The sequence below is a fragment of the Aspergillus karnatakaensis genome, assembly GCF_047715665.1.
Source record: "Aspergillus karnatakaensis strain CBS 102800 unplaced genomic scaffold BJY04scaffold_65, whole genome shotgun sequence".
Classification (NCBI taxonomy): domain Eukaryota; kingdom Fungi; phylum Ascomycota; class Eurotiomycetes; order Eurotiales; family Aspergillaceae; genus Aspergillus; species Aspergillus karnatakaensis.
In genome coordinates this window covers 1-18,792 of record NW_027395777.1, presented here as the reverse complement: position 1 = coordinate 18,792, position 18,792 = coordinate 1, and the positions used below count along the sequence as shown (strand labels likewise).

Sequence of the window (18,792 nt, the reverse complement as noted above, 5' to 3'; positions counted from 1 at the left end):
GCGGCTCAATTGATGCCAGAAACATCAGGCTACAACAGACAGCTCTGAATATACTAATACAGTAGACTCACCAACGTATTATGGAGTAGGAAAATAGGAATCCCATGGAATTATCTCTAAAAGAACATCAAAAACCTGCCCCGGCAATGGTTGGCAGAATCAGAACGCCCGCCACCCATACCCATAGATCGACTCAAGACATGAAGGTAGAATAAGGTATTAAAGCACTACGAGAAAGCAAACATTACTTGAAGCCACGCCATCGCCGCCGAGTCCGATGTATCTTCACACCCTGGTCCCCGCCTGAGTTGTCCAGGGCTCCGTTGGCAGAGGCATCAGCACCGTTAGCGCCATCTCCCAACTCATCATCATCCACCAGGTCGTTCAGTTCCTCCTCATCCAATTCGCTCAGCTCCTCACTTAGCCCGCGCATGACCTCTCGCCCTGTCCAACGTTCTTCGTGAATCATTGTACCGATAGGATCGAAGGGCTGCATGTACCATTGGATGCCTCCCTGAGATACAGGATGATGCTGGTCAGCATGAAGGGGTGGTGGAGATAGTGGCACTTGTGGGGCGTTGGCTGTTTGTTCTGGGATTGCTGGGTTCATTTCAGCCGAAGCCTGGGCTTCGCCTGCAGGTGGAGCGGAAATAGAGATAGCATCAGTGGCATCTGGAACCTCAACCGGGACAACCTCCTCAACGACAGCTTGTTGAGCAACTTGACCTTCAGCGGCTGGAGGGGGGTGTGAGTGATTCGTTTCAAGAGCGGCCGCCTCCGTTGTTGGCGCAATGAATTCTCCTTGAACCTCCGGCTTGGCCGTAAAATCAGAGTCTACATCCATCGGGGTGACACCGTCAGCGAGCTCAACATTCTCGGGCTTCTCCAAGGATTCTTCGTCTGCCTGCTCCCCAATATCGATGTCAGAGCCTCGTCCGGACGAAACACTATCCCCAAGCATTACATCCAGATCTTTAAGTTCCTGCTCAAAAGGCTGACGGTTCAGCTCGCTCTCTTTCCGAATTGCGTCCTCTAGAGCCGGCTGAATGGCTTTAATGATACGCTTCGCCATCTTCCGTTTCTCCCGTTGCTCAAGACTGAGCTCTGGAGCGCGGCCGCTGATTTGCATTTGGAGCTCAGCAGTATCGCCAGCCGGTTGAACCCCGATCTCTGAAGTGAAGACGGTGGCTAGGTGAGCTGAAAATGACGATACGGAAGAATAGTAGCGTTGCTCCAACTTAGTGCGGATCGCGAAAAGCCCCTGCCTAAAGATACCCTTGCTGTCCAGTCTAAACACAGTTAGCTATGATTATCAGGAGAGCACAAGGATCACTTACAGTTGCGCCTTCTCGAATATGGGCCAGAGCAGAGGGAAGATCGGGAAGTAGACAGTGTCGACAATGCTGCGAAGCATCTCGGCGTCCTTCAATTTCTCTTTCTCGCGCTTCTTGACCTCATCGCACAACATCCTCAGCCGATCAAGGTCGCGATATAAGCGGTCACCGAACTCAATACGCCGTTGTAATCGCTTGCTGCCCGTCGCTCCCATGGCAGCGTAATCCCTCCGGGTCATTTCCATAGAAGAGAATGTTTCTAACTGCAACTGTAGCCGCTTCAGAAGGGCAGCACCTCGCCTCGCCTCCCTCTTAAGGGTCCAGTATTTGCAGGCATCCTCGGCATACTGCTTTCGTTGCCGGACACCAAAGCGCTGAAGCGAAGCGACTACGGAGTTTAGAAGGACTTGAGGAATGACGGGAGCGCCAGAGGGTAATTTCCAGATTGTGCGGGGAGCATTCGGGCGCTTCCGCTTGTTACCGCCAACTGTAAGAGTGATGCGCGGCGTGTGTATTCGTTGTCCATCTTCGTCGTCCAGATCGCCGCCAAGCGGGTGTGTGGGTTCTAATGATAGAGCCGCGGCTTGACTATCTCCCCACCGTCGACCCTGCATGGTATTACGGTAATATTCAACAGCCTCCGCCGTAGCAGCGTCCGTGCCATGTTCCCGGCGCCACTCAGGCGGGACATGCTTGTCGCAAAAGGCCTTCAATAGGTGCGAATCCGTAACAGCAAGATTTCCATGGCCGGATTTCATCTTGAGGTATAGTTGTGCTCTTCGGGCACAAGTCACATGGAATGCCTGATAACAGCTCTTGTTACTGCACTGAATTGACGCACCCATTTTTTGGCGACAGATATAGCACTGAAGCTTCCAGCGACTCCGCGGCACTTTTTCAACATCGGTGATAGGTTCCATCAAAGAAGGGTTCCCAATCGAGACTTCCGGAATCCAGATTGCACAGAGCAAGTGCGACCACTTTGAAGAGGTGGTCTGCTTGAAAGCGCCTTCAGTGTTGGGGCAGAAGATGCAGTTTGGTGATCCTCTCCCAATCAGCTGGCATTTGCGACACAACCACTGTCCTTCGGGAATAAATGGCACGCCGTAACATTCTTGGTGCACAGCAAGATCGCAGCCGTCACAAAAGACAATCGCGTTCGCGTTTTCGCAATCACCATCATCGCAGATAGCGCATCTGCTATCCTGATCCTCACCCGGCCCGGCGGTTTCGCCGTTAACGGCAGCCGCCGAACTCGACCGAGGGCGTTGTGTCTGAGGTGGTTTCGGGTTTGGTTTGGGTATGCGTTTTTCGAGGCTGTGCCATTCTTTCTCAATCTTGGTCATTGTGATCTCGAAGACAGCCGGCTTGATGGGCTCAAACTGATCTTCACGCCGCTTCGCATTGTATTCCTCCAACCACTTCTCGTCCTGTTCATCCATATCGTATTCGACGCGACCAACTGCCGCGTTGACCTCCCCTTCGCTCATAACAGGATTCGCTATATCAAGGTCGTCTTCTTGAGCACCTTCGGGCATTCGTATTAAGCGGCGGTCGTGACGGAGGAAGAGGTCGCTTTCCTGATACCCAACACTAGCCATAGTCCGATCAACGTAGTTCTGTTGACCAACACCGGGCTGATCATAGAAGGTAAAAGGGTCTTTCAAGCGGAATGAGGGTTTGGGGAGGGTTAGCTTTTCTCGCGGATTCGGGCCTGGAGGAGGGATGACTTTAGGCCGAGGGGTGAAGACGCCAAGGGCGTGTAAAATAGCTTCTGGGCGGCGTGGAGGACGTCCTGGTTTTCGTTTCTGAGTTGAAGCGGCGCCGTTGGCATGAGCACGAATCAGCTCGGCGAGGGGGCTGTTATCGTCTGTCTTGTCCAGCCCATTCGGAGACAAGATATTGGCGAGCTGTGCTGACGGTGGCGGACGATCCACCTCCGTCGATGGAAACACCGCAAACTTAGCCTCAATATCTAGTTCCGGATGAAACTCTTCCCACCCCCGTTCTTCTCTCGGTTTATATCCATCCCCTTGTTGCAGAGCCAAGGAGGCCGCCGTCGACGACCCGAACCGTCCTTGATTCTGGCTCTTCTCCCTCCTTAGGCGTGTTGACGGAGGTGTGGTTGGAGTATGGACTGGAGGCGGCGCAGGTAGTTGAGTCGATGGAGTCGACTGTGACGGTGAGTCTGTTTCCTTCATCTGGTGACGAGTGCGCGAAATAGAAGAATTCCTCCTTTTCATGGGGCTGATCTTGGGTTGCTTCGGCTTGGGTTTCGGCTTCGGCTTCGGTGTTTCCCTGACCTCAATCTCAATGTATCTTCCACCACCACCTGGACCACCGGGGACGTATTTCCGTTTCTTGATCGGAGGGCCTTCGACGATAGGGGCTTCGGAGTTGCCAGAATCTTGGAGAGGGGCCTTTGAGCCATTCTTTAAAGGTCCACCGGGGGATGAGCGGTTTTTGGGGGAGGAATAGGGCGCCATTGTGCCAGGGCTGCGCAAACGGAATGAGGGGTTTCGCGATTGTTGTGTGGGTTTGGTAAAAGAGCGTTGTTATGAGCAGGTACTGCTTATCAGCAATCTGCTTCAATGTGGTGAACGACACAGCAAAACACGGCTCAGTTCATGGAGAAAGCCACTCATGACTGACAGAGTCAGTGTGGCTGATAGTCTGCAGTCTGTGAAGGGTATAATAGAGAGTGCGACGCGCGATAGGCCTTGAACGCTATCGTTGAATCAATGAGCGCGATGAGCTGAAGGAGGCCGTAGGTCTGTCTTGTCTCCAAATCACCTGCGCCTATTTGCCTGAGGCAGCAAGCTGTCAGTTCCGCCGGTAATTTTGAGGCGTGACCGGTAATACCAATACGGATCGGAACACTCCACGTCAATGGCTCAAGCCTCATGCGGCGCCGCCGCTCTCTCCTCATACAGTTATTTGACAGCCAACTAGTCGCATTCTCTAGCTACGTTGACTCGTGCGTCAAGCTTACCTCCGACGCTTAGTTCTACAACATGAGCGGCGCACCTGATGACCGGTATGTCCCATCCTTATTTACACCTGTAATGGTGTCACGCGCTCACTGATTCGATTGCAGATGGCGCGGAGGCCGTGCTTACGATCAGAACCGCCAATCCGGACAGCGACATTCGAATCCACGAGCGATGAGCGCACATGCCGGGCCCCGGGAAGGCCAGCAGAACACGAATCAGTCGAATACTACTAGTTGGGCGGACACCATGAACCAGGAGCAGCACATTCCAGTGGGGGGCTTTAATGCCGCAGAGGCCAAGACAGCTCTTAGACGAGGTATGCTCTTCCTATTATTTGTGCCTTATGAACCTTTACTTATTATGTCTCGTTTTCTGCAGGACCCGGAGGTATGCGCCGTATCCTTGTATTCACCATTTCGCGATAGATGACTGATTAACAACCCCAGGCCCGAAGCCATTCTACTACAAACCGCCGGGAAAAGACGCGAACAACCGTGGTGGTAGCCCCTGGGCGTCGAAGCGTATGTCGATTTAAAATGTTTCCGAGGGGTGTGCTAATAAACTTGGATATATAGCCAACACAATGGCAAATGGCAAAGACTTCTTCATCGAGCTCCGAAAACAGGTAACTGCACTGCGCCAGGGAGAGACCATTCCAGGAGGTTGATAGCACATGAGGGCATTGAACGAGGGAAGGCTAGGCCAAAGGGTAGAAATTTTGGTGATAGCTCGAGCCTACACACCGTGTCTCTGATGGCTGATGAGAATTCGGCCGTCGAGGAGAACTTGATCGGTTGCTGGTCGACTGAATGTCATGTCGTGCATTGTCGATGGAATATGCTAGGCTGCGAAAACGGCTGCAGTGTGTCAATATCGGCATTTGAATGACATTATACCCACGGTAGTTCAACATGGATAGTCATGACAATCTAGAGATGATTTATGAATATTACGGGAGCAGAGAGTAGGCTCTCTGGCTTTACTCGGCTGCTTTTGCTACATAATTTACCAACGATCCAATTCGTCCAAGTTGTTTCTCTCGCGACCCTCGCCCATCAGGGCGGCTATCAGCTGTCCCTTGCAATTACTCTGCGACCTTCGATAGGATTTACCATGGATCTAGGTATAGCGGACTCTCGCTTGCATCCACTGCATCGCTTTTTCAATTGCTTGGTGGGTTTTTGCTCACAGGAAGGCCATTCCTATGGACTGCAGAGTCATATATAGAGCTTAAACGGTGGATATGATTGGCCAGACAAGCAACGCCAGCCACTATGTGCATCATGTCAATCAGAAAATTGACTTATGGGAGCACTAAGCGGTGATATCCCCTAGTGAAGCCTTCTACAATTGACCGAGGCGAATCTATCTTACCTCAGCTGGTAACGGAGGTGCTGAATGTATGCCTTGTTATATCTCCTATAGGACATATGATAAATTGTCTGCCACCAAACTTATCCTGCCAGGTCTCTTTCCGGCATATTACTCCTGTGTATCTACACCTTCCTAGAATCTAGGAACTTTATATCTCTGGACGTACGTTTACTTGGACCTGTAGCGAGGACGATACAGGAGGATTGCGAACAACCTTATACCTACCGGTAGAGAACTCGGAAGTACAGCCGTGGAGCCTTAGTCCATGGTACCTGCCTTTTGAAGCGGTATCTAGTAGGCAGGAGCGATGTTGAGCCCGGGGTACCTGCCGCCCGCGTCCATCGTTGCTTCCTCGAAGTACTTGTTGCAGATTGTAGGAAGGAGCGAATGGGACCAAGCTATGACAAGGCAAGAGCAACCAGCCCATCGCACCTGCTTTGCGAGTGGCATTGTCTCGGGGAAGCAGCGTTCGTGCTCTGACTATCTTAGGGCTCCCGATGGACTTGGGCCTAAGTACCTTCTCCTTATACAGCGGCTGAGGACTTCATCAAGAAGGTCTGGTACTAGATTGATTCCAAAATCACTCTCAGGTTCTCGATGGTGAACATCAATGGCTACCCCCCAGGAACCGTTCTCCATGTATCGGGTTCCGATGCTGTGTTTGGCTTGTCAGGCTGAAGGTTTCCAATGCTAATGTCTGGATTGTACTTGCGAACTCCGACTCTACAGACCTGCCTAGTCGGCTAAAAAATGATTAACTACTACTCACATCATTCTACCACAAATCTAGCATCATCGGACCAGCTCATTTCCACCAATTCAGAAAGCGCATTCATATTCTGCACAAGGTCCCCTCGTTCAACTGCAACATGCCATCACCCCAACCCATCCTCAGGCAAGTACAAATGAAGACTTTAACTATTTCAAGACAAATTACCCGCTACATGAATTCCCCTGACTCAGTCTCGTATTGCCTTACACGACTCGCCTTATTCAAACTAAGCCCTGATCTGCATACCCCGGATTACTCCACCAATAGCCTGCCTCAGCCCTAATTTCCCCGCATCATCGGCGTCGCCTGGGGGGAAATACCACGATCTGACGAAATACCCTAATATCCGATGCTTTATAGATTCCTAAATAGCCTAATAGTCTGCAAGGACTTTGGGTTTGCCAGGCATTTGAAGAAAGTACAAGTATCGACGATCTTCTCTCGACTCCGCAGTACATCACAATCTAATTGAATCGACTCAAACGGTGACACCTGCTCAAAGGGAAGAACACTCACCCAACACAATGAAGCTCCACCAGCTTCCCCTCCTCGGACTCCTCCCAGGAGCTTTGGCATTCCCCAAATTCAACCCAACCCAACACCTCTGGTACAAAACGCCAACTCCAGCAGGACAGTGGGAAAACGGGTCCTTACCCATCGGCAACGGGAGACTAGCAGCAACCATCTACGGGAGTCTCGATGACGTTGTCACGATAAACGAGAACACGATCTGGTCTGGTCCGTTGCAGGATCGCACGCCTGAGAATGCGCTTGCGGCACTCCCTGTGGCGCGCGAGTTGCTTCTTGATGGCAATATCACGGAGGCAGGGGAGTTTATCCAGCGCGAGATGAATCACCCCGTGGACAGTATGCGGGCTTATAGCTATTTTGGGAATTTGGAGGTTGGGTTTGGGCATGGTGAGGATGGAGTGGAAGTGGAGGGGTATCGGAGGTGGTTGGATACGAGGGTTGGGGATTCGGGGATTGAGTATACGATTGCTGGGGTTAAGTATACGTAAGTGATTTGTTCTATCTGGATGGTACGGTGTCTGTTGATGCTGATGGTATGCTGGGCAGGCGGGAGTATATTGCGAGTTACCCGGCCGAGGTTCTTGCTGCGAGGTTTACGGCGAGCAAAAAGGGTGCTTTGAGTCTGAATGCTACATTCTCTCGGGCTTCTGATATTACTTCGTTGCGAGCTTCAGCTTCTAAGGATACGGGGTTGATTGAACTGAGTGGCTCAAGTGGACAGTCCACGGATGAGAATCCGATTCTATTTACTGGACAAGCCAGGTTTAGGGCGAAAGGAGGTAAGTGTCCACGCTACATGTCGAGTACCCTAAATTAATGTGTCTAGCCAAATTCGCGGCATCTGACGACGGAATCTTGTCTATCACTGGCGCTACCACGATTGAAGTCTTCTTCGATGCGGAGACAAACTATCGCTATCCCGGTCGAGGTGCAATCGACGGGGAGATTGACCGCAAATTGAGCAATGCTCTCAAGAAGGGCTTTGAGAAGGTAAAGAGCGAGGCACTGAAAGACTCATCTGGCCTCCTCAGCCGTGCTTCTATCAATCTCGGAAAGTCAAGCGACGAAGTCCGCACCCTTCCCACAGACGAACGCATCGCCAAGGCCCGCTCAGGGCTAGACGACCCCGAGCTCGCTACCCTAACATGGAACTACGGCCGACACATGCTCGTCGCCTCGTCCCGAAACACAAAAGAAGCCATCGACCTCCCCGCAAACCTGCAAGGTATCTGGAACAACAAGACCACCGCAGCCTGGGGCGGCAAATACACCATCAACATCAACACCGAGATGAACTACTGGCCATCGGGACAAACCAATATCATCGAGACTCAAGACCCGCTCTTCGATCTCTTCAAAGTCGCCCATCCCCGCGCCCAAGCCCTCGCAAAGGACATGTACAACTGCAGCGGCATCGTGATCCACCACAACCTCGACCTCTGGGGCGACCCAGCCCCCGTCGACAATTACACCTCCTCAAGCATGTGGCCCATGGGCGCAGCCTGGCTCGCAACCCACCTCGTCGACCACTACAGATACTCAGGCGATAAGAAGCTCCTCTCCGAAACAGTCTACCCCTACCTCCTCGACATCTCCTCCTTCTACCAATGCTACACATTCGAGTACGAAGGCCACCGAGTAACCGGCCCCTCCGTCTCCCCCGAAAACACCTTCTACGTCCCCGACGGCTGGACCGTCGCCGGCAAAGAAGCCGCAATGGACATCGCCATCCCAATGGACGACCAAATCATCTGGGAAGTCCTCAGCAACCTCCTCGAGGTCGCCGCGGAACTAGACATTAAAGACACAGACCCGGACGTCGTCGCAGCAAGAACCCTCCTCAACTCCCTCACCCCGCCACGCATTGGCGCCGAAGGCCAGATCCAAGAATGGAGACTCGATTACGACCTCCGCGCTCTCGGCCACCGCCACCTCTCCCCGCTCTACGGCCTGCATCCGGGCGTGCAGTTCTCTCCACTCCTCAACGAGACACTCAGTACAGCGGCTGAAGTCCTCCTCGACCAGCGCAACGAGCACGGCTCCGGAAGCACAGGGTGGAGCAACGCGTGGTTTATAAACCAGTACGCGCGGCTGTATCGGGGCGCGGACGCGTGGGCGCAGATTGAGAAGTGGTTTAGCCTGTATCCGACGAATAATCTCTGGAATACGGATAAGGGGGCGACGTTCCAGATTGATGGGAATTTTGGCGTTACGAGTGGGATTACGGAGTTGCTGCTGCAGAGTCATGGGGGGGTTGTGCATGTATTGCCGGCGCTTCCGGCGGAGGTAGTTCCTAGTGGAAGTGTGAAGGGGTTGAAAGCGAGAGGAGGGTTTGTGGTTGATGCGGAGTGGGAGGGTGGTGTGCTGACGAAGGCGATTGTGAGGTCGGAGCGGGGTGGGAAGTTGAAGTTATTGGTGCAAGGGAGTGAGAATGTTCGTATAAATGGGAAGGTGGTGAAGGGGGAGTTGCAAACCAGGAAGGGAAGCGAGTATATTGTTACTCTTGGAAAGTAGATGTCCTTTAGTTACAATTTACTTCGATCTTCGGGGGGTATGAACATAGGGCTAGCTAGCTAGATCTACCTATGCACTCCGGGGAATTATTCAAATCCATTCAATCCCTGGATAGAAAAAAGCTCCCAACCCCGATTACGTGATATCGGCAATTAGGGAGATTGTGCCTCTGCCCAAGTACATATTTGTGGCGTCTAGTATGTAGATCCGGCTAATTGAGCTGTCAGCCCTAGAACAGCATTGCTCTCATTTGACGGACCATACGCATAGAAAGTTGCTACCGTTTGATTAGGTCCTGACATCTAGTTTGCACCCTGCTCCTGTCATGGCTTCTACAGAGGCATGGGACTTTGAAAGGCATAATGTGCATAGCAAAGTGGGTGATAGCGTGCTCTTCCCTATGTAATACTTTCGTTGAGTCACTCCTCAAGAAGATAGCAAGACCTAAAGTCTTTAAGTACTTTGGGATTCTACTAATAGAATGAGGTGCTCGCTTAAACTATGCAGCTTGTAAGACAGACTACTAGGTACTAGTACTTGCGAATGGCCAGAGAGATAGTAGGTATGAAAAAACCTCAACCTTTACTAGATCTCACAGACAATCTAGTAATATGGCATCGATTGCCCACAGGACATAAAATAAGAGTCAAATATGGATCTAGAATGTTTAACAATGGCTCCCTGACTTCCCTTTACGTTGTGACAGAATTTGAGTTGATTCATAAGTACCTAAAACAGAACGCCGACCATGCAGGCTGCTAGAGCACAGCTCTATGTGCGCATATATCCGCACTATCTTTAAGAGCACGTCTGATCTGGTGCACTATTGGGACGGTAAAAGGTTCCAGATGTAGGACTGACTGGCTCGACCCACCACATATGCCCCGAGAATCTATGGGCCGGATCCACAGCAGCAGTTAAGTCACTGTTGAGCATTTGTCATCAGCCACAGTCTTCGAAAGCTATTTCAATCAAAGAAGAAACAAGAGCACATTCTGCAACATCATCAACATGCCTGCTCAAGATATTACCATCATCTTCTCGCCGTACCATGTCGGGATCCGCGATCACCGCGTCGGCAACGGCCCCCACCGCATCCAGTCCGCCGGAGTCACGCAGAAAATCCAAAGTCTAGGCGTCGCCGTCAAACTCATCGAGATCGCCCCGGTGGACGAATACGAAGGGGAGATTGGGCGAAGCTTCGAAATCCTGCGGCGCATCTCCAGGGCCGTGAACGATTGCGTGGCCACCAACAGCTTCCCCTTGATCCTTGCGGGAAACTGCATGTCCAGCGCAGCAGTGGCATGTGGGCTGCAAGTCCGAGATCTAGCGTTCATCTACTTTGACGCGCACGACGACCTTGACTCGCCCGACGTCAACGAGAATGGCTACTTTGATGCAATGGGGCTGTCCATGCTCCGTGGGGAAAGCTGGAAGGGATTGATGAAGACTGTCCTCGGGTTCGAACCCTTTGATTATACCCGGTTCCTCTACTGTGGTCTGCGCGACCAGTCTGAACTCCAGAAGCGACGTGTTATCGATGCGGGCATGCAAGCTATCTGGGGAAATGCCGCGGAACCGGTGGACTTTGCGGCTGAGTTGAAGACACGGCTGGAACGAGCGAACTACAGCCCCGCTTTGGTGCATCTAGATCTTGATGTCCTGGATGACTCGTACGGGAAAGTCAATGATTACCCATCGCCTGGCGGTTTGTTTGAATCTGACTTGATTCGCTGCATGGAGTTGGTTCCTCGATTGGCTGTACCTCGGTCGTTGACGGTGTGCTCCTTTGACCCTAACGCGGGTGACGGGGATAAAATCGCCAATATCGCTGTCCGTGCAGTTACTGCCTTTGTCGAGTCTCTTCTGGAATCAGGTGCTCTGGCAAAATCGTAGCGCAAAAGCTTGCAAAGAAGCATTTGTGAGGTAAGAAACACCAACCTTAACCCGCTGTAACGCTTTCGACTTATATATAAATTAATTAAAGCATCTAAAGATACTGCAGCTTTACGCTCATAGTACCATATCCAGCAGCCAAGGTTTGGGCTCCGCAAAGTGCGAGATATGGCTCTATCAAGGTACCAGTGGTCTCTGATACTATGCGACTTGAGGATTCTGATACGGATCTATCTTTCCTAGTGCTCGGAGATATCATATGCGAGCTATGTGGGGTGCGTCGCATATAGCTGGATGCAAGACTGATCTTCTATATCCTTTTCCACTATGTGGTAGATACTTCCTCGCCTGCTGATGCTACCGCCAACGTACCTACCCTACCCCTCGGTGCACGATAGATTCAAGCATAAATAAGTATGAATAGCAACAAGTTATACTGGTTAACTCAATTACCGCTGTTACCCTTATAGAGCCATAGTCTGCACTACATAGGGGCAGCTGGCTCTGCTGCTTTATAGGGCTATGTCAATGCTACCTCCGGGCCTTTTAAGGTCCAAAATAAAAAGGAGATAGGGCTACTGGACCCGACAGAAGCCTTTGACATCATGGCCAAGGGTACTAAAGCTTTCGGGGGGTTTTTTTTTTCTTTAGGTTTGTCAAGAGTCGAAGTTTAAGTCAGATCTATTTCGAGTATACCTAACTTTGATCCTCCATGCGAGTCTGGACCGAGAACCGTCGGGCAAGCATAGTCGAGCTGAGCGTTACCTCTTACTGCTGTTGTTGCACATAATCGGCAGTTACTGGGGTGGAGGATTTTTTGTGTATCTTCTTCTAGCACCTGGGCAGGTCAAGTGAGCTCCCTCTATCGGACACATATATCTCCGAAGAAAGAAAAAAACAGCAAAAAGAGACCACGCTCGACTCAATCAAGCCTCTCCTTTATGAAGATCACTTTGACCCTCCTCACCGCGGCCTTTGCAGCTATGGCCTTTGCTCAAAATCACGAGTACGGCTGCGAGATCTCAGATGGACGTCCCTACCTGCACCACATCAACGAGCTCATCGACAACATCGAGGCTGAAGACCTTGACACGAACGTCGGCTTGGTGGGGATGTCTAAAATGGAACTGTATCTGATTGACGAGGGTGACGTAGGGTTCATGCATGATTATCAATCTGCGTTGGCGAGGACAGGGTCGACGGGGGTCAGGATTTTCGTGAAGACAGTATAGAAATAGTGGTACTCGTAAAGAGCACCCTGAATGAAGAAGTCAAGAGAGGAGATTGGACAGCTAATAAGCACTACATATAATACAAAGTCCCTAGACAAGACCGAAAGAACAAGGCACAACCTCACTCAAACCCCATACCGAAACTCCCTAAACTTCCTAAAGTAGTAAACCGTAGCCAGCAGCCCACTCGCACCAAGAAAGAGAGGAATCGGCGCCCTCGCCTTCGTCTTGATAATTCGTGGCACCGCAGAACCGAGTAGCAGCACGCTGTTTCCGAGGGCTAGCTCAGAGCCGTAGTCTTTGTTTTGCTTGAGGAGGTAGCCTTTTAGTTTGTTAGTCAACAGTAAATTGGGTTGGCAGTAAGGACAAAGATTGAGAGAAGAAACTGTACCTGAATAAGCGTACGAAACACCGAGTCCAACACCGGCGATCAGCGAGGGAGCGGACTTGGTGCGGAGGTAGCCGGCAATGCCGCCGGCGGGGACTGGATTTGATAGGTTAGTTACAACAAAACAAAAAGAATGGAGGGTGTACTCACGGAGAACAGCAAGGGTGAAGGAAGGGTGCTCGGCCATTGTGAGAGTGAGGGTGAAGACTGGAGATTGTTGTGGTGATGAATTTCCAGTTCCATCACGCCATGCATAAGAAGCTGACTGGTGAGTGGTGCTAGTCCTGATGCGGTAAAGCTCTAGTCTGCAGGTACCCGATTACTCAGCGGGATGGTCCTACCTAGTTCCTCGTGGCTGGTGTACACAGGTCACGCCACCTTAATAACATGGCCGCGTGATACTTATCCCTTTCACATAACTGCCAAGACTATTAATTAGTAATAATATAACACGCGAGCTCCTTTTCTCTAAAACTTATTTTTTAGAAACTTAATTTTACTTATATTTCTTAAAGTATTTAAAATTATAAGTAATTTATAACTAGTTTTTAGCTAATTACTACTTATTATAAATACTTAAGATAATTTATTTAAGTTTAATAACCTAGTTAAATTAAGCCTAGAGCAGGAATCTAATATACTAGTATTTAATTATATTAAGTACTTAGTAACTACTTATTAACTACTAATTAGGATAGTCTTATTTAATTAATAAAGTTAAAAAGTAATCCTTTTCTAACTTTAAAGATTAAGTATATTAATAACTTACTAGAGTATCTAGCTAGTTCTATATATAGATATATATTTTTATATATACTAAGGGTATTTATAAAGTAAAATAGAATAGCTTATATATAAGGTAATCCTAGTACTTAGTAACTAGTTCCTAACTACTTGCTAATTACTAAAGATCTAATATATAAAATAATAATAGCATAGGCCTTAAAAACTAGTTTAATGCCTCTTCCTTAACTATTTAATTAAATAATAGACTTGGAAATACTCTAGTATCTATATATATAAATTTTTAAATTAGAATCTCTAGTTATATTACTATACTACTATTAATAAAGATATATGGTACTAGATTTAATAATTATAGAGAGAGATTAAGATTCTAAAGTCTAACCTTAGTAAGTATAATATATTTAAGTATCTAGATAATCTTTAAGTATTTAATAACTAATTACTAACTACTTAATAACTACTTTTAGTTAAAGAAGACTTTCTTTAAGAATAGCCATGCCTGTATTAACTAACTTCTAACTTGCAAGCTAGTTTTTAAATAAAAAATATATATAGTCTATTTTAAATTATTCCTAAATACTTCTTAAGTACTAACTAATTACTTTAGAATATTTATAAAGAATACAAGCCCTATATTAGGTATATTAATAAATTGCCCTATGACTTTTTAATATAATACTATAAAGGGGGTATTCAGGGCCATATAGTACTTAACTTCCAGTTTCTTAAGGATCTTCTTTATAAGGATATCATGCCAGTTATAAAGAAATATAGTATCTTTGAACCTCTATTATCCTGATAAAAATACTGCAGTAAGTACTTACCAAGTACTTAGTAACTACTAGCTTACTATTATTAGATAAAACTATCCTTAAGGATCTGGACAATTAAAGCATACCCCTTATAATATTATTTTTACTGCCTTAGTCCCTGTAGATATAGGATAAAACCTATATATCTTATTTATCTCTTAAGGTGTTTATAAGCATCCTCCACCACTACCAAGTAAAATACTAGAGGGGATTTTACAGGGGATAAAATAAATTATAGAATAAATACAAGACCTAACTTTAACTACAGGCGAGTACTTAGTAACTGCTTAACAAGTGGCTTCTAACTAATTAACTTAGCCCAATACCTCCAAAATCCAGATATTCCTAGGATCCGCTATATTCTCTTACAATCCTTTAGTATTTCCTTAAACCTATCTATAATTTCTAGGTTATTAAGCTCTATTACTATAGCTAGGATTATTAAGTTATTCCCTAGTATTCTATCCTTATTTACTTATAAAATTACTAGTTTTAGGCTTTTTCTTATAGTTTTATAATCTAGTCTTTAGCTAAGTATAGATGCCTGTATATTCTTAGTTTTTTCATAATATATAATTTTATAATTAAACTATAATAATAGTTTAGCTTATCTTCTTATTAATCCTTTAAATATTATAAAGTAAGTTAGATTCTTATAGTTAGACTTAATTATAACTTAATACCTTATATTTTTAAGTAAATCTTTTAAATATTTAAATATTATTATAATAGCTAGTAATTTTTTATTATAAATTCTATAATTTACTTCTAGTAGTATAAACTTTTTTAAGTAAAAAGCTACTAATTACTTCTTTTTATTATACTTAATATAGGTTATTATAGCTCTTAAAGTATAGTTAGATATATTTACTTCTACTATTATAAGTTAAGTAAGATTATACTATTTCTAGACTAGTAGGTTAGTTAGTTTTCCCTTAACTTTCTTAAAAGCCTTTTATTATTTATTTACTTATTTATATAGAATGTCCTTTTTTAGTAACTTAAATAAAGGTTCTATAATATAAATATATCTAATATAATACTAGTAGTATTTTAGTAAACTAATAAGTTATTATAGTTCTTTAAGGTTTTTAGGCATAAGCTATTCCTAATATATTTTAGCCTTAAATATTTTTACTTAGATACTATTCTTAGTAATCTAGTACCCTAAGAATTCTATTTCTTTAATATAGAACTTATATTTCTTAAGTTTATATTTAAGATTTATCTTTTATAGTTTTTCTAATATTTCTTATATATCTAGTATATATTACTTAAAGGTTTCTAAGTAAATAATATTATTATTTATATATATATATATATATATATATATATATATATTAGTAAAACCTTTTAGAGTACTTTTTTAATATATTATTAGAATATTACTAGTATATTAGTTAGCCTGAACAGCATAACCTAATATTTATAAAAACCTTATTTTATCTTCAAAATAGTTTTCTATTCTTCTCCCTTTTTAATCTAGATATAGTAGTATATGTTAGTTATATTAAGCTTTATAAATTATTTTACTTTATATAATCTATTTTAGATATTATTAATCAGAGTTATTTTACTTAGCTTATATATATAAATAAGCCTCTAGTTTTTTTATTTATTAAGTTATTAAGAGCTTATTTATTTTAATTACTAAAATATAGAAGTATATTACTTAAGTATTCTCTTACTCTTAGTTCCCTAGTATAATATATTATCTACCTAATTATTTCTTCTTATTCTTAGAATATTCTTATAGCTTTTTTATAAGTTAGAAGTATATTTATTTATATTATCAAGAATTAATAAGTATTTTTTCTTTTTTTAATCCCTAATTACTATCAAAGGCATGCTAATAAATTTATATAGGAATTAATATATTTCTCTCTTATTTTTCTTTTATGTATTTTTATTCTTTATAATATTAGTGTTATAAAAGAATAGACCTCTCTATGTCTTCCTAACCCTAGTAACCTTTTATAAGCTTGTAATATTTAACTTAACTTATTTAATCCTTTTTTTAAATAGCTTCTTATCTAACTAGTATAAAGACTAATTATAATTAAGGTTAAGTTTAGTTAAAGTAAATAAGGCTAAATATCTTATATATAAAATATCTATAAAGTAATTTATACAAATATATTATTATTTTAAAGGTAACTCTAAATAACAGTATAGTATTAATTATAAAAAATAAGTAAGACTAGATATAATAGTAATAAGTATTTCTTAAATATCCTTTACTAATATATTATTCTAGTATACTATTCCTGTAGTCCTTAACTAAGTACCTAAGTACTATCCTAATATATTATTTTATTAGTCCCTTACTATAATATATATATATATATATATATATATATATATATATAACTTTTCTTTATAAGTATCTTGCTAGATAGCTTTTATTATATAATAATTAGTATTTATTTATACTTGTTAGTATTATTTAGGCCTATTTTAATACTAAAGATAATTAATATATTAAGAGCCTAAATATTATAATAGTATAATTTCTTATAGTTAATAATATTTTTTTTCCAATAATAATATCCTGGGATACCATTATCTTATTATAATATTACTAGCCTGTATTATTTTACTATATAGACTGTCTTGGCTGGGTTCTTAATACTATCTCTTTCTCTTTTTATTTTTTATCCTAGAAAGTATAAGTATTATAGATTTCCTGTATACTTATAAGTTCTAACTTTCTTTTCCTTTTTAAGATAGCTTACTATACCTCCTAAGTATAACTATTATTAGGAATATTATTAATAGGTTAATATAATTATTTTCAAAGGTTCGCCTATTAAATAATCTTATAACTATTATTTTATTCATGGCATTGCTTATATTATAGACTTAAAAAGCTAGAATTATAAATTATATATACTTATTATAGTTAGAAATATAAGAAATAATTTTATAGTAATAAAGAATAGAATAATCTTAGTTAAAATAAGGTAAGGTTTACTTTTAAGCTTAAGAAGACTTAATATATCTAGTTAAAATATAATTAAAAGATATAAAAGATAATATTAAAAATTCTTTATCTTTAGAAATAATAAAAATTCCTTAAGGATTATAGTACTAAGATATTAAATTATAATATAATAATAATAAATTAGTTAGATAAAAATAAATCTTTAATTATTAAGAATTATTTTAAACTTAAGTACCCAGTTAATAAGTATAAGGCTATAATTATTTAGCTAGCTATTATCTTAGACTAAACTAGTTTAACCCAAATAATCAAGTCTCTAATATTCTAGTAAAATATAAACTTTTTTATTTTTAAGATTTCTAATAGTACTCCTAAACCTTCCCCAAATAATTTATTAGGTTCTTAATAAGTTCCTAAATATTTTTAAAGATATTATATTTTTTTACTTTACTAGATATTAGATTTTACTATTAACTTACTTATAATCTAGAATTTCTTTAACTTTATATTCTACTTTATTTATTTCTTTAATTTTTTTATATTTAGTAAGTTTAGTATTAATAAATACTAATTTTAATAATAAGATATAAAAAACTAAGTATATATATTTTATTAAAACTAGTAATTTTAATTAATAATTAATTAATTCTAATTACTTCTTAATTTTAAATAGTCCCAAGTAAATATAATCTAGCTTTATACTTAATTATTTTATCTTAATATTTTATTATAAGAAGAAGACTTTCCCCTTTTCTCTAGATCTAGTTTCTTAAATCTTTTTTTATTATAATAAATTATTATTTATATATTAGTAAATTTTAGATCTCTTAATAATTAGGTTTAAATTATTTTTAATCTATTTATAAAGAGTCTAGCTTTCTTAGCTACTACCTCCTTTTATATTAATTCTTTATATATATTTAGGTAATATTTATAATTAGCTTTAAATAATATCATACTAGTTATATTATAAACTAAATTATTATATATAAATTAGGCTATTAGTAAGTTTTCTTCCTAGTTATCCTATATATAGTTTATATAATATTATAAATATTATTTAATAATTTAGTTTACTCTTTTAGTTTATTTATTAAATTATAATTAATATATAATAGTTATCTATAATTTAATCCCTATTTAATCTATAATTAATTTCTAGAATTTTATAATAAATAATATATCTCTATCTAATATAATATATTTTAGTATGTTATGATTTATAATAATAGTATTAATAAATAGGTAACCTATA

General features: G+C 42.3%; 5 protein-coding genes across 5 annotated transcripts; 3 read left to right on the top strand and 2 right to left on the bottom strand.

The window, feature by feature from the left end:
* Positions 1–107: 107 nt before the first annotated feature.
* On the bottom strand, positions 108–4,067 carry BJY04DRAFT_199650 (putative PHD finger domain protein). The gene is made up of 2 exons (XM_073712803.1): positions 1,338–4,067; positions 108–1,289 (listed from the first exon to the last, which is right to left on the bottom strand). Exons 1-2 carry the CDS (start codon positions 3,818–3,820, stop codon positions 245–247), a joined length of 3,528 nt encoding a protein of 1,175 aa, XP_073566375.1. The 5' UTR covers positions 3,821–4,067; the 3' UTR covers positions 108–244.
* Positions 4,068–4,269: 202 nt separating this feature from the next.
* On the top strand, positions 4,270–5,315 carry BJY04DRAFT_199648 (uncharacterized protein). The gene is made up of 5 exons (XM_073712802.1): positions 4,270–4,371; positions 4,432–4,643; positions 4,706–4,714; positions 4,774–4,848; positions 4,903–5,315. Exons 1-5 carry the CDS (start codon positions 4,349–4,351, stop codon positions 4,992–4,994), a joined length of 411 nt encoding a protein of 136 aa, XP_073566374.1. The 5' UTR covers positions 4,270–4,348; the 3' UTR covers positions 4,995–5,315.
* Positions 5,316–6,997: 1,682 nt separating this feature from the next.
* Positions 6,998–9,518, top strand: BJY04DRAFT_222895 (glycoside hydrolase family 95 protein; the record flags this gene model as incomplete). The annotated part of the gene is made up of 3 exons (XM_073717535.1): positions 6,998–7,488; positions 7,551–7,783; positions 7,831–9,518. The coding sequence occupies 3 exons, from the start codon at positions 6,998–7,000 to the stop codon at positions 9,516–9,518; spliced, it is 2,412 nt and encodes an 803-aa protein (XP_073566373.1).
* A 1,011-nt stretch (positions 9,519–10,529) lies between these two features.
* On the top strand, positions 10,530–11,414 carry BJY04DRAFT_222894 (arginase family protein; the record flags this gene model as incomplete). Its single annotated transcript, XM_073717534.1, has 1 exon — positions 10,530–11,414. The coding sequence occupies one exon, from the start codon at positions 10,530–10,532 to the stop codon at positions 11,412–11,414; it is 885 nt and encodes a 294-aa protein (XP_073566372.1).
* Positions 11,415–12,292: 878 nt separating this feature from the next.
* Positions 12,293–13,331, bottom strand: BJY04DRAFT_199645 (TMEM14 family protein). Its single transcript, XM_073712801.1, has 3 exons — positions 13,185–13,331; positions 13,038–13,130; positions 12,293–12,968 (listed from the first exon to the last, which is right to left on the bottom strand). The coding sequence occupies exons 1-3, from the start codon at positions 13,219–13,221 to the stop codon at positions 12,772–12,774; spliced, it is 327 nt and encodes a 108-aa protein (XP_073566371.1). The 5' UTR covers positions 13,222–13,331; the 3' UTR covers positions 12,293–12,771.
* Between the last annotated feature and the right edge of the window lie 5,461 nt (positions 13,332–18,792).